Source organism: Acromyrmex echinatior, chromosome 3, assembly GCF_024713525.1.
Source record: "Acromyrmex echinatior isolate Ae372 chromosome 3, ASM2471352v2, whole genome shotgun sequence".
Classification (NCBI taxonomy): Eukaryota; Metazoa; Arthropoda; class Insecta; order Hymenoptera; family Formicidae; genus Acromyrmex; species Acromyrmex echinatior.
In genome coordinates, this window is record NC_141854.1 from 12,097,184 (window position 1) to 12,113,615 (window position 16,432).

The 16,432-nt window shown below is 30.6% G+C and overlaps 1 protein-coding gene and 1 long non-coding RNA gene across 8 annotated transcripts in view; one reads left to right on the forward strand and one right to left on the reverse strand.

Moving 5' to 3' along the window:
- Positions 1-16,432, forward strand: part of LOC147910252 (uncharacterized) — a 322,413-nt gene that overhangs the window by 106,098 nt on the left and 199,883 nt on the right. For all 6 annotated transcript variants that reach the window (XR_015544623.1, XR_015544622.1, XR_015544621.1 and 3 more), the window contains one exon: positions 9,738-9,826. This is a non-coding gene — a long non-coding RNA (uncharacterized LOC147910252). The remainder of the gene's footprint in view (positions 1-9,737; positions 9,827-16,432) is intronic.
- The window catches only part of LOC105150071 (uncharacterized), a 74,829-nt gene that overhangs the window by 39,433 nt on the left and 18,964 nt on the right, over positions 1-16,432 (reverse strand). The window contains exon 1 of one of the 2 annotated variants that reach the window (XM_011062892.2): positions 1,661-4,006. The exons of the other annotated variant lie outside the window; for it this stretch is intronic. Within the exon in view, the coding sequence (XP_011061194.1) occupies positions 1,661-3,071 (1,411 nt within the window). The 5' untranslated portion in view covers positions 3,072-4,006. Of the gene's footprint in view, positions 1-1,660; positions 4,007-16,432 lie in introns of those variants that run through there. 2 annotated transcript variants of the gene reach the window in all.

Below are 16,432 nucleotides of genomic sequence, written 5' to 3' on the forward strand. Positions count from 1 at the left end.
CCATGACATATTTTTGCAAATGTCAGAAACGGAAGAAATTTAGAGGCAAATTTTAAAAAGATATATATTATCAAGTTATCCTCTTGAATTATTAATATAAATAAACATTATACTATAGTTTCTATTAACCTTCTGAGGCATGTTTTTGATAGACTTTTTTATTTTAAGGGCAAAACTATTGTCGAATCCTTAAAGGGAAGACCTCCGGTCTTCTACAGGTTAATACTGGTTTTAATATCAATAATAGTTTATTTTCTAACATTGTTTTGTACAGTTTTAACATTTTTTGAGATATTTTGTGATATAATATTTTATAATAGGTAAATGATCCATATGATCCGACATTACATTTTACGTGCCGCGATGACTTTTCTGTGTCACATTTTTCAAATAAGTAGTGTGAAGCGCGATAAAAACGTCGCTTATTAAACGTAGCTGCAGGAACAAATCGTGATTTTTCGCTTCTAGTTGATTGCCAACGAGGTAATGTGCATGCGTGTGGTTCCTATAAGGATAATATCGCAAAGTACCCGATGTTAAAAGCAGCAATGTTAAAAATGTACCTCGATTTTGCCGCCGCTCGAGACAGCCATAATACCAGATAATATAATACGTTTCCATTTCGCGATCATTCTCAGTAATTACGTTCTCTCTTTTCCTTTCTCCTTTCTAAATTAAAGTCATTGTCATTACTTTATTCTAAAATTCCGCCGATATATCTTACTTTTCGAAAATTACGTTAATGAATGACTGTATCTTTTTCTTCGATCTTATGTTATTTCTAACTTTTGTCTTACTGAAGTTTACTTTTACACACAGAAGAATATCAATCTACTACTAAAATAAGTGATTACTCAATTTATTTTCTTTTTTTTAAGTATTATAATAATTATCTTTAACAAAGAATATTTTCTTGATAATAATCTTAAAATATACTTATTACAAAATTTTTAAAAAACTCATTATTATGTACTCAAAACAAGAATTAATTTTTTTTCGAAAAATATTATAAAATTGGTTGAAGTATTTCTTTGAGTTTATATATATTAGGATTCAGAATATATTTTGAATAAATTTAATGTTTCTGATGAACTTATAGTAGATTTGCGAATATATGAACTTTTGAAATACTTGAAATGAGTTAGAATAAGTGAGAATTATTACTTGCGTATTTTTCTGTGTGTAAATTAAGGAAAATTTAACTCAATTTTTTTTCATTTAAGAGTACAATTGGTTCGATATGCAAACATGCGGTGAATCAAATTTGATTTTTTTAATCGCCAATTAATATAGTAGCTAACAAAAATAAAATTGTTTACTGTATTAACTCTGTTTGCTTGTTATAAATTTATATTTATCTGCCTTGTATCTACAAGTATATAATTAGATATTAGTATATATAATTAGATATTTTAGATTGATGTGAAGTTTAAGTTTTTTTTAGTTTCCAAAAATGACTTCATAAAAACAATAAAGTAATCAAAAAGCTTATCGGTATTTGCAAACAAATTTGCAAAATTTATTTTAGCAAAAAGATGAAAGCAGCAAGTAAAAAAGATACAAAATTTGAAATTTTCTGGAAAGGATGAATTGTAAAATTTGGCTAATTATCAGTAATTTATCAGTGGCGACTAATCTCGAATTTGCTCGTTTCACTAACCTGCTTGTAGATGCACGTGGGGGCCGAATCTGACCTCCACCTGCTGAAGAAAGATGCCGACAGCACCATGCGCGCCGTGTGACAAAATTTGTACCAGTAAACCCACAAGAAGAATTACCCAGCCCCAGCCACCCTCCGGGTAGTAATGTTGCTTCAGTGTGAGCAATTGTCTGAGATCCGTAATCAACTGGCGAGGTGCCGCGTGCGTCTGTTCTGGTGCCGCTGGTGCATGATCGCTGCAAGCAACTCCACTGTCGTGGATCGACAACCGCGGTAACGATCGACTGCGACGAAGTGCTACGGTGGCGATCGGCGACGTCAGTTTCGTCGAATCGGACTGATTAATAGCGATCTTGGCCCCGTCTTGATTCGCCTTTTCGCGATTCAAATATTCCGAATATTTCCACAAACGAGAGTACCGACCATAAGAGAAGTGTGATTTTCCGCAGTTTTCGCATTTTCTTGCGTTGCTACTTTTTTTATCTTCGGCGCAGAGGATGTCGATATCCGTTTCTCGATCCCTCGACTCTCCTCGATCGTCAATAGCATTCTTCACGGATGCGGATCGTTGCGGTTTTCCGGAGGTGCTACTGTCTTTGGCGGAGGAGTGAACGACCTTACGAGATGCTTCACCTCGAGGATGTTCTTGAAATGCGCTTGTGCTCGACGTGGCGGCGGATACAATGACATTATCCCCATGAGGATACATGCGACTCTGCGGCGAACTGATTTCCATCCCGTCTTCGTCACCGTCGTTTTTACGGCTTTCGATATCTCTGGTGTGCTTGCATTTGTTCGATCCAATCGTTTTATCGACATCTTTGGAGTAGTATATTGATTCGGATGAATTGTTTATGCAGTTGTTCGTCGATGCAGTTACCATTTTTATTTCACGAACTGTGCACATTTGTCTTTTGTTATATTCATTATCGGAGATAGTTTGATTATCTTTATTGAATATTTGTTGAGTTCTTTTGATTTCATTATTTAGCGAATTCGTGCATTTAACTTCAAGTTTACCTCTCGAATCGTTATTTTTCTTGCATGTAACTAACTTATGATTGATAGTACTAATATCGTTATTCATTTTATCGCGATTTGTATCTTCGTTAACGTCCAATCTGTTGGCAACATAAATTTTATTTTCGGAAATAGATTTTTCTTCTTGATCTGATTGTTCTTCATTATCTTGTATGTAATAATTTCCAGTAACGCCATTATTGGATTGTTTTGCTGAATGATCGTAAAATTTTGATTGACTGAGAGACTCTTTGACATATTTGGCGCGATGATTGTAGTCAGTCCAAGATTTGACTACGCGAGCTTCGCTCGATGATCTCGATAATATCGCAGCTGTCGCAGATGTTAGTTGGTACTCTCCAACTTCAGAATCTACGCGAGAGGCTGCCATTATCTGGATTTCCCTTTCTCTGACTTCATGGTGTCACATAGCTTCTTGTCTTCGTTATCTTCATCATTTTCTTCGCCGTCCTCGTCGTCGTTCGCGCTTCTCTTCTTCCATTTCTTTCATCTTTTTCATCGTCAGAGATCGGAGACTCAAAAAATGTTTGTCCCGATGTTGGAATTTTGCGGTCAAAATAATAAATTGAACTGCGATAAACTTCTTGATACATCGTTCTTAACATATACATGAATAATTCGAATTCTTTATTTTATAATATTATTGTTATTTGGCACAAACATAATTTAGTTTGATAAATAAAAGTAAATTTATCAACTTATATATATGAAAAAAATATTTATATATTCACTTTTTAAAAATAATTATTTTTCCATATGTGATTTGGAATCCGTTAATTTTTTTTTAATGTCAAAGTCAATAATATACAAAGCTGAATACAAGAATTGATTGAGTTTTAAAATAATTTTTTTTTGTTAACAAGAAAATTTAAAACTAATGCTATATGTATAGATTGTGAGTTTTAGCAACTGAAAATGATAATTAAGTTTTCACAAATACATAGTTTGTAAAATACATTACATTTCATTACATTTCAGTTCTCACGCTTCGCAGTTATTATTGAGAAATTCCATAGAACTTTGGAGGATAATTTCTGAGATTAAAATAAATTTTGAGACGAGGGATGCGTTAAAATTGCTATAACGAACCCCGATTGTGTCGATTGCAAAACTTTCGTAAGTAATCTCGTAGCCAATCTCAAAGGAAAATATCTCAGAATGCGTCCTCGTAACGATTAAGTAGAACCGAGTGAGTCCTCTCTTGGAATATGGTGGTGAGATATTGTATAAACACGACGACCGGACGCGACACGCTCAACGCGCGAACTGAGCGTTCAACAACTCGGTGCCGTCTCTTCTGCGGCTGCGGCTGTTGTGGCTGTGGCGGCGCGTCTCTCCGCTTCAGGATTGGAGCCGTCGCTGTCCGCAGTTATCGTTCCTTCTTTCTCCATTTCTGCTCTTGTGTGTTCCATATCGGATCTGTTCCATACTATTTCACTTTCTCCCCACCGCATGATACTACGCGTAGATCAGCAACCATAGATACGTCCTGCCAATGGTTGTTTCTAGTTCTTACAAACGCAAATAGTCTCCTCTTTGCAACTTTTCTCACAATGACGAATTGGTATGTTTTTTGTCTTTCTCTTATTGTTTTCGATTTGCTTTTTACGTTGATTGATTCCACCATCGTTGATTAAGAACGTAGATGTTCTCTCTCTCTCTCTCTCTCTCTCTCTCTCTCTCTCTCTCTCTTGTTTGCTTCTTATATTGATTAATGTAACTATTATGCACTGGACTTGTTGAAATGATCTTAAATATTTGTCTTGGATTGTAATAAATCGTAAAATTCTGTATATATCTGTGCGTATTTCTATGATATTGATTAATATCGCGAATGCAATTCACTTACGAAATGTCTTTCCTCCTTTTCTTTGAGAACAAGCAACTATAAATTCAACTCTTGAATGTATAGTTGCTTATACAATAAGATTTTATTGATAGATTTTTTATGATATCAATTGTATTATAGTATGAAGATCATGAATGCAATTTTATCTTTTTTATTAAATTTTTCCAAATATGTGTTAATAAAAAAAAATGAAATGAGATTTTTCATGCATTATTGTTTTCTTGTTTGAATAGATACGTAATTTTAATATTTTTATAGGTCGCCACTGCTCCTATTCAATATGTTGTTAATTTAACTGACTTGGATTAAACAATTTAATCCAAGACATTGTATTAAATTTAACTCAAATTTAGTTTATTATTTATTAACAATAGGTACATACATTAATATGGACATTGTTTACTTTGAAACTAACCAGAAATGGATTAATATTTATTTTGACACGCATAGAAGTTAGAAATAACAAAATTAACTCAAGGAATTGGATCATTACTCTTTTGGACATCTAACAGTAGTGTATTAATGTTTAAATACACATATTTGCTTGATAATAATTTAATATAGATTTAATTATGGATTTTCAAGTAAACAATGTCCATATTGACGTATGCACTTAGTAAATAATAAACTAAATCTGAGTTAAATTTAATACATTTTTTAGTTAAATTAAAGGAACAATGATGACCTATAAAAATAATTTAAAATTCAAATTTGATATTATATAATTTTAAATTATAATTTTAAATTTAATGAAGACAATGTTCGTCGATATATCTTCGCGTATTTGAAAAAAACTTGGGATAAAATTTCGAGTTCATGAAACTTTAATTTCAACTTGAAATTCTTCGTTTGATAGCTAAATGATGAATGAGCAAATACTTTCGCCACTCCGTAATTTACTACGCGGAACAAATCGCGCAAAGGAATCACTTTGTCTTTCTTTGCTGCGGGTCGACGTTGGAGCGATTCGTGACCATTGTGCGCGGATAAATAATTAGCCGGTTAAATTATATCGTCCCATATAAGCTGAACATACGAAAGGCAAAGCTGTGTACAATGTATTATACATCTGTGTGCATAATTTACTTCTTTCTCCAATAGGTTCAAATTAAAATGATGTCGGAAGCTTCCTTCAACGAGCAAGGGCAAACTTGCGGAAATTTATAATTTCTTTATAATTAATTTTAATTCTTTCTGGTTCTTTCTTCGGTTCATCTTTAATTATGTAATCAGACCTTCTTTCAACAACGTTTTAGGCAGCCATTTTATTATATGAAACAAAAATCTAAATTGCCGTGATAATTTTAACTTTTTATCTTTTCGCGGATAATCCCTTCACGAATCTTGCTCTTTTGACGATCCCTTCCCGTAAATCCCGCTTCATTTCTTCCTTTTTTTATAGACATTATTCTCTCGTTGTCCGGAATATGAATTGAGGAAGCGCGGAGTTGCCATTGTAGTTTTATATCTATGGATTAAGTGAAAATTTTATCAGGCCAAGATCGAAATATTCACAGAAGGTAGATTATGGAAGCTTCATTTTATCTGCAAAAAAGGCTTTATTGAGATTTTTCATCGTTATCCATTCGTTATTTCATTTAGTCATAAAAATATTATACATAATTTGAGTACAATCTTTATTTTTTAATTTATAACATACATATAGATGCGTAACAGATCTATGAAATAAATTTCATACATTCTTAATAAAATTTACAAAATTACATCTACATTAAAATGTATTTAAAACAAGTTCAAATAATCTTTTATGCTTATAAGAATATTATTATATTATTATGTTTATTATATCTTATATCTTTCTGCAGAGAGGCATGACAATCATGAGATTCATTGTAAAACATGATCTACTTAAGATACATTTATTCGTTATGAGAGTGATTTGCATTTTATTAGGGGTTAAGGGTTATGCTGTTAAAGACTTTGGTCTGCTTTAACCAAATGTTCATGTCATGCTTGTATTATTCGTCTGCCATTTAGGACGTCATCAACGCTTTTTCGGCGTGTCATATTTCAACTCGTTATTACATATCGATTTGGTATGGCTCCTTATAGAAGACACGAGCAGTTAGCAGAGTGTTCTTCAGACAAAGCAAACGTTGAACAGCTATTACATGATCAGGATGGCTGACAAGACGCAATTTAAGAGATGACACTTACGAATTGAAGCATCCAAGTTGTGGTATAGATAGTATAGACTTTCACCATTAGTAATATAATCTCTTCCTAAGACTCTTATTATCATTTAATCTATGCGTTTGCGCATATATGAGTTTGTATTTTATGTGAACTGAATTTGTGAATTTCTTGAATATAGACAATCAAAATAATGTCTATCAATCTACTATATAATAATATAATATAATTGTTTAAAAAAAGTCACACAAAATTTATTAATATATATAATACATATATATTTACAATTATAAAATAAGTCATTATATATATATATTAGGTGTTGGAATTAATTCGTAGCGTTTTACAAGAGATGGGAAGTGATGGGAAGTACTTTCATTAATGTATTTTTTAATGCTCATGTGAAATAAATAACATTCTTTCATTAAAAAAACGCTACGAATTAATTCCAACACCTAATATATATATATATATATATATATATATATATGTATTGTTGAAAAATGTAATAACAGTATTAATAAAATTGATAGATTTGTATTTTTTATGTAATATTAAATTAATGTCATCTTTTTCATTGCATACTGTACAAAAAGAAAGATCAGCAATGGTTTTCTTAAAAGTATAGTTACATTAGGGAAATGCAAATTTTAATATGACTGATGCGTCTATAAATTGTTATTTCATGCTATTTTTTGATATGTGTCTTTGTTATTTACCTCTTTCCTCCCCAAATTATTTTATACTTACTCATCGCGAGTCATTGTTGACACTTGCAAAGTTACGTGTTAGATATCTGTTTCTTGCTACGTTGCATGTTTCTTGTTTTTATGTTTTGGAAACGATATTGCGTATTTCTTGCGTTATTAATGTGGAAAAAGTTATAAAGTTATGGAATTTACATTTTAATTACAGCTTTTGAATTATGAAACATACATAGGAAATATGATATATTTGCACGCTAATACATATAAGTGATTACTTTTGAGGCTACAACAAAATAATCGCTACAAAAACGTTATAAGATCCATGTTTATTTCATAAAGTTTTACATAATTAACTGAATTAATTGAACATTATTTAACTAAAACTAAATTAATTTAATGAAATTTTCTATCTTGAAGAATATATATGTTTAAACAAAATCAATTTTACTTTGGCTACCAATTGATTTACATCTTTATAAATAAGTATCTAAAAGTTTTATGCGTCTTCATTAAACGGTCATCTATGTCTGCCTAACTGGCCTCCCCCTCCTTTAACTAAATTTTAATAAATAAATTATATAATAATGCGCTATTTATGCGTTCTCAAAATTCGCAAAAAAAAATTTGCACTTATTTCGTTTAGCTAAAAAAAAATTTTTGTAGGGGGTTGAGTAGGCTGTCAGTCAGCCTTCCACATGATAACAACCGATTTGGAAAATCAAATACAGAGAATTTATGTGCTATTTATGCGTTTTTGTTCATACAGTTCCAATTTCTGCGTACATTAAGGCACTTCCCTCTTGGAGCAAATAGTCATATTCGTCGCTATCTAACTATATATTTAATATATCTTTGATTTATGCGCTATCATTTCCAAGCAATTTCGATTTTTGCGCTGCAAAAATTTTTTTAAAATTCATATTAAATGAAATGAGCGCAAAAAAATTTTTTTGCACATTTTGAGAGCGCATAAGTAGTGTATTATTATTTTTGCGGGTTTTGAAAGCGCATAAATAGTGCATTATTATATAATTTATTCATTAATATTTGATTAAGTGAGAGAGAGGGGGTAGCTAGGCAGACGTCAATCAGTATTATTGTAGAACTATAATTCAACAAAAATGTAAAGTAGGTATATCTACGAATTCTTATTTTTTATTTTAAAACTCTTTAATACGTTAAATATCGACAAAAATAAAAATTTCCTGAAATTTAAAAAAATTATTGATCAGGAATATTTAAGAAATTATTTTTTCTTCTTGGTAACCTAAAAACTTTCGAAAAACTTCTCAGATTATTATTAAAAAACGAAGAACGTATAAGATTCTTACATGAAGTAATTTCATTGCTTTTTGTGTCCGAACGACTTGCGGCACGATTGTCGCGAGGAACATCAAGATAATTGAACGGCACATTTCTGCTCTTTATTTTTGGAGTCTCTACACTCTACTAAATGGTATAAATTTGCTTCAGTATATTAATTAATACGTATTTTTATTACTAAATATATTTTAATATTTATTATTTAATAATATTCTAATATCTAATAAAATTATTATACTTTTAAAATACTTAATCCTGCTGTCTATTCAAGTTCGTTTGATCTAAAATGTAATTTTCTTTTACTAATATCATACTTAAAAACTTTTTCTCTGATATATAATAAACTTTGTTTATTACATATCAGTTTGTACATTATTAATGTAAAATATTTTTTCTGTGAAAAGTTTCTATTTTTAATTTTTTAAAGAGTTTTTTTAAAGAGTTTTTTTAATCATATTGACCTAATTAATATGATAGTGTAATAAATTCGAACAAATTAACAGAATTATAATAATTATATGAAAACGCTATTTAAATTTTTTTAAAAGATTTTTATACGAATTAATAAAATCGATAAAAATTTTTGTAGTATTTTTTAAACACTATATTACTCTATATATTTACTCTATATATTTTTTGATTAGAATAAATATATCCGAAAGACAAGATTAGATTTACAGTATCATAAAATTAGAGATTAGAGTTTAAGATCTGATTTATTGAAAGATTCTTTCCAAAAATCGAGATTTTTGGAATATTATTACATTGTTTAATCAAATAATTAATAAAATTTAGTAAAATTAAGTTAATTTTTATCTTTTAATATTTTTTATTTCAATTGTTAAAGTATATAATGATATAAAAGTATAAATATATAATAATAATAATTTGAAATACAATAGTTTAAAATTAATTTTATAAATATTTTCATAATTTTTTTATATACAATAATAAAAAAATGCTAAATCTTTATAATGTAATTTTATGTTAAATACATTTGCAGATGCAACAAGTTACAGTCAGCCAATATTGATTGCAGTCAGACAAATTGTGTACGGAGTGCGGCCGTGAATTTAAAGTAACGCAACTTGTGTGAGTAATCTTACTACTTATTTTTTTTCATAAAAATCAGCGGTTATTACCTATCATATATAATTTAGTTTTTTTGTGTGATTTTATTTAAGTAGTAAATATAGATACAGAGTAGTAAAAATAGATATATATTAAAAAGAATAATTATAAACTATCATAATACAATAATAAAAGCTACGCAAGATGAATCATTAAAAATAAGAAATAAGAAAAATTTCAATATAAATACTTTACATTGAATTTTTATTAACTTTTTTCGCGTGAGATTTTGTTCGACGATTTCTTGCGAGCTTTCTTACAGTTTGTTGGTAGCCTTTCCGTATAACAGAGCACTATGTTATCCTCTCAACGTCGATATGTCAGTAAATATATAATTTTTTAATTTTAATGAAAATAATAAATAATATAGGTATACATATGAGGCATTCTCTATCAAATCGGGCATCTCTTCCTGTCCATTTAAATTTTTAATAGATAAAATTCTTTAAAAAGGGCTTTAAAAGGGCTTAAAATTTTCTTTGAAATTTTTTATTTATTATATCACAACAATTTTTTATATTTAGAGATTTATTATTTATATTTAATTTTTTATATTTAGAGACTTGTTCTTTTTAGTCGAATTTTTTGCATTCTCCAATGTGGAAAGAAAAGGAGAAAAGATAAATTGTGCAAGAAATTTAGCCAAAAAGAATAGGCCGATGCATTAATGCAGAAGATAGCTAATCCACGGCGCACGTGCCACTAGTGGCACGCGAAGGCATTCTCAGTGACACGCTTAAAGAAATACGCGCTGTCAGAAAAGAATTTAAAAAACCAGTTGATAGTGAAATAGCAACCGTACTTCACTAAAATCTATTTTTTGTATTTTCGCTTTCTGGTTGCCTTGCTGGCTGCATTTTATTCGTTTTCATGCTAAAGATATTAGGTTTGTATTTCATTGTTGCGTTTTTATGATAAAGATTTTAATTATATGACGAAGAATATATTAATTGGCTATCGGATAATTTTCTGAGGAATTCTATTTAATAGCTAATTAAAAAACAAAAATAGAATAAACGTGAAAACGAACACAATCTCTCACTTGGGTCATTTAAAAAGTATCCGCGGATATTTTTTAAATGACCTAATATAATCTCTAATTAATATTTGGTCTACTTTGGTTTATAATAATTTACTTTAAAATGAATATAAAACAAAATACAGTAAAAGAAATAAACTTTATTAAATAAAAAAAAGTTTTTCGCTCCAATACAAAAAAGATAAGTATTTTAGGTTTTTTTTTGTTTAATTTTGTAATAGGCACATCGAAGATTTCAAACTTCCATAATGGTACGTCAGACAAAAGAGTTAGCCATTTCCATTTCCGCATAATGGTACACATACAGTCAATTTACGGAATTGTTAAACTGAAATATACTAAAATGTATCATAACTGCTTTTTCTCTAATTTATTTTATCTTTAATAAAAGTGAAATGAGTATATGTATAATAGATAAAGATACTAAAAGCATCATTTGCTTATCCATCAGGACTATTGAATTCATAAACAAATAAATTAAACCAAATTTGAGTTATTTTTAATTATAGATTTCTATAGGTTCCCACTGTTTCTACTTAATGTCGTATGTGGAGTTAAACATCTATTTAACTTAAATTTAACTTAAATTTGCTTATTATTTACTATAGTAAGTGCATACGTTGAAATAGGTGTTGTTTACTTTGAAATTAATCATAGAAATGAATTGATCTGTATTTCAACATATGTGGACGTTAAAAATGACAAAATGTTATTTAACTTAAGGGATTGAGTTATGCTCCTTTGATATCTAAAAATGTATAGATCGATTGAGAATATCATGTTTTGACATATAACATATGTAGTAAACTTCAGGCAACTCTAATATGTATTATATCTTTCATAAGTGTGATGATTCCGTGGCAACTTTTATCGCGCGAGAAACTAGCTTCTCGCATACTGCGGCGCGTGCTTTGGAGAACAAGGAATATAAGGCAGTAAACGAGAAAGCAGGGATAAGTTAGCGGTGGATGGGAGGACGTTTATGTCAGGGCTCAACTTGCCAAGAGATAGGCCAACATCAAAGCTGAACGAAAGTAGTAGTCTTAGAAAAATTTCAATTTCTTTTATCTCTTTATGATAATCGATTCATAAAATAATACTATAATAAAAAATAATTCATTTCTGAAAAATAAGATAATTTATTTCTGAATTTTGTTAACAGAAATTAAATTTTTCATAATATTTCTCTTTTTCTTTCGAAAAGTTGTGTCGAGATTTTCTATATTAATTAAATTTTATGCTTTTTTATATTAATAATACACTCTTTAAATTTTATTATTAATTTTAGCTAAATTTTGATAATTTTGAAAGCATAACCAATTAATCAATAACAGTTTTATATTCATTTTACATTCACTTTATATAAATGACATATACGTGTGCGTAAGTAAAAGTTTTATTAGAGAAGATAATATACATATGTCAATTAATTTCTTAAAATTTATTATTTCAAAAATGATTACAAAATAAGAATAAAATTATACTCTCTATTAAAAATAATCTCTTTCTCTCTCTCTCTCTCTCTCTCTCTCTCTCTCTCTCTCTCTATAATGCGCGCGCGCGCGTGTGTGTGTATGTATAGAGGTAAAAAATGCTTTATTTTATATAGTCACTCATTTACATATTTTCAGACTGTGTCATGTGGTTCACGCGTAAATTCTCAATGTCGTAGAAAATTGATTAGATTATAAATAATGTAATAATAAAATATAATAAAGGCTCCGTTTACTGGCAGAGAAAATACATAAAGAATGTATGCTAAATTTTCGAACATTAGGTTGAAATACAAGTAATTTTTTATTTATATATTTAATCATTTCTAAATAAAAGCGACAATCGTTACTTATGGTATTTAGCCACAGTGATTATTTTATGGTTAATTTCGTATAATTTTAGCTGCGGTATATACTTGTTATAACTTTTAGCATACCAGTAACGAGTTTACTTTGATATCGTCCGTTATATAAGGATTTGAGGCTGAGATAGTGTTGCTCGACTTTGCTCATTAAAGTACTTGATAGAAAGTCCATGCGATAATTTGCTAGGGGAAAGATTTTGCATTAACTTTAATCGTTTCCTAATAAATTTGACGTTTTTACGATACATAATTGAAGGAAGAATAATATTAGATTTATATAATATTAGTTTTATTAGAATTTAATGAAAATTCTTAGATATAATTCTTAGTGTTTGAATTATTGAAGATATGTGAAGAAGGCTCTCCATCTTAACATTATTAAATATTTACATTATTTGCTATTACAATTTTTTAAAAATTAAAGAATGGAAAATAGAATTTCAATAACATAGCAATGTTTAATTTTTTGTAATTGAACTATAGTGAACGAAAGTGAGATGTATAATGAGAGATATACAATTACATTCATATAAAATTTTATTACTTCTCTCCATGTATTATGAATAACATAACGGTCGGGAATCTCGATCGACTCACCAGCTGTGTGCCATGGATGGTGGTAGAATTTGACCTTAGCAGGCAATGCGATAGTGGCCGGAATAGAAAACTGCAAGCCCGGTCCCAGAATGTGTACAAGAGTGCCGACGAAAGTGACTATCCAACCCCATCCTCCCTCAGGATAATAGTGTCGATACAGTAGTCGTTTTGTTTGCACCTGTGGGTTGCTTTCGGGTTGAAGAGTCGCGATGTTGCTTTTGTCTATACCGTTAGTGGTTTTCACCGGACGATTTTTCTTCTTCAGGGACGAGTTGTTGAGGGAAACCGCACAGTTTCGTTTGCCTGTCGTGTCCAGCAGTGGCCAGGATCGCGCGCGGGAGATCGACATCACAGGTGTGGTAACGATTTCTTTCGTTGCTACGTGCCCGTATCGTCGCCGATTATACTGCTCGTGTACGTGATGTTCGTATACATTCCTGCCGTGCGCATCGATTTTGCGTGCAACCGCACACGTTTTGTCAGAAACATGCTGCCGATTGTTCTGACAGCAGTGTACGTTCTTTTCATGAGTTTCTTCCTCACGATAACTGCACGCCAACGTTTGTCGATTTGAAGACGTATGAGACGCACCTGTTATACACTCAATATTGTTTCGCGTATTTTGGGGAATCGAGAGAAGCTAGTTTATTCTTTTTTGTATTGTCTTTTTCTATTACTTTAATGTCTTACAGCAATTGGCTCTGGTTCACAATTACTAGAAAGTTCTTAAAAAATGAAAGCTTAAATGAATATATACTATATGTTTACAATTCTAAGATATTTAATACGAAGACTTTTTGCTTTTGACTTGAGTGATATTAAGAGAAAAATTAATTATTGTTATATATTTATTTTCTTTTATCTTGATTTCAACAATTTTGTGCTTGATTGATCATAATTGATTATTAATCATGCTACTTAAATTATATTATTATTCTGTTAGCCAATTTTTGCTAATGATATATTGTTAAATCCATAATGTCAAATTATATCAAATTTGAGTTATTTTTAGGTTGCTACTACTTCTATTGTTTATTTAACTAACAAACTTAAACAATTTAGCTCAAGAAAATGTATTAAATTTGACTCAAGTTACTTTGGTTTATTTGTTAAGTACTAATATCGACGTTGCTTACTTTAAAATTAATCATAGAAATTGATTATTTTATTTTGATGTACATGGAACAAAATGTTATTTAACTAAAAAAATTGAGTTGTTATTGTTTTTTTATACTTAACAATATAGGATATTTAGACTATGACATGAACTACTTTGGAATAGAACTTCGAATAATGATAGAAACGTTTTAAATATCAATTATGTCGAGTTTAATGTAATGTTTCAAACTGCATTCAATAATAGAACCTCCTTTTCTTTTCGCGTATTAGTTCAGTATTGATACAAAATGAAGAGTAATGAAACGTATCGCCTTGCGGACAATGCCACTGTCAATTTCGGTAGTTCAGAAGTCAAGATTAATCGCGATTTTTGTTCGCGATATGTCTGGGTGCTGTGTAAAATATGACCGATGTGAGATATTTTCCCCATGGGTTATTACGATGAATTAATTTGACGTGCTCGCCGAATCAGCTATTATAAATTACCGCGCGTTGCTCCTTTGTATTGTGGGATCTATCCATTGGCGGTTTCACTTCCGTTAATGCGCTTAGATGAGGCTGAACTCTCTAACCGCTTGATTTTAATAAATTCTCAGCATGAGCTCCTCTCATTGTGCAGCACCGTAATTTATTATGTCTATAAATGCATCGCTCGATAGCCTCCGCGCACACATTTTGCTGCCGTTCTCTAAAAGCCTCATTTACCGAACTAGTTAAACTTTTCGGCAAAAACAACGTCGTTTAATATGATTCGTTATGTGCGAGATCGCATCATTTTTTTAATTATCTATTGGTAATTGTTAGTAGTTTAACTAATAGAATAAATTATTGTGAGTCAATTAGTGAAATTAAAAAGATGTGAACTAAAAAATTAAAAGACAAATAAGGAGATGCTGTACACTTTGATTCTTAATTAATTTCAATTTTTATCTGCACATGTGTATTCATATATTACAAGTATTTTTAAAGAAATAAGCAATAAATATCTCTCGTTGAATATTTTACATTTTCCCTCGATTTTTTGTCATATAATGCAGATATTTAAAGAGCTATAGGACACAAACGCGTGACGTAAAACAATAATTAAACATAGCTGATATGGAAATGTTATAAAAATTATTGTTTTCAGTCATAAATCATAATCGGTTTAGAATTTCACGCGATTGCAAGACTATCCGGAGATAACTGTGCCGACATAATAGCTGCTCGAATGATAAACAAATATTGCATGCGCCGGATAACGCTCAACCGCGTTCAATTTCAAGTAAGCAAGGAATACGCTATAAAATGATTACCGAAGTCAGTTAATGGACTTGTCTCTCGTGACCGATTTACGACTTCGTGTGCTCGCGTAAATTCACAGTGAGAGCGAAACTCCCGCGCGAGTTTCTCGATTGGGTGAATCCAATGTGGTTATGAAGATGAGGAGAAAGAGTGAAGTATTTGCGGGAAAAGGTCACAAAATTCAACTCGTTTTTGCGAAATTTGAGCGCGGAAAACAATTTCGAGAGTCGATGCGCAATCAGATCACGTAGCCTTCCGATCGGGATGAAGTAACTGAACTAAAGTAAGTAAACTGTGTAAAGTAAGGCCGACGGATTTGTGGAACGTAGGGTTTCGCGCGGTATCGTCGACTGATGCCGCGCTCCGACGAGAGACGGGCTTTCGCTCTATTCCCTCTGCCCCCTTCCATCTCCATGGTCGTCTCTCGGGCACCACCACTACTTGGCGGAGATCACATCATCATTACCAATATCGTTATATCGCCTTGCAAGTCTCACTGTCCTCGCACCTGTATTTCTAGATCTATATTCCTTAAAAGAACAAATGTGAGCATAGCGCATTCCCATTGATATATGTATAAGATTTGTATTATTGTAATATTTTCAGAAACGAACTAGTGTCTCATCGATACATTTTTATATTAAATACTGTAATACATTTTCATATTTTC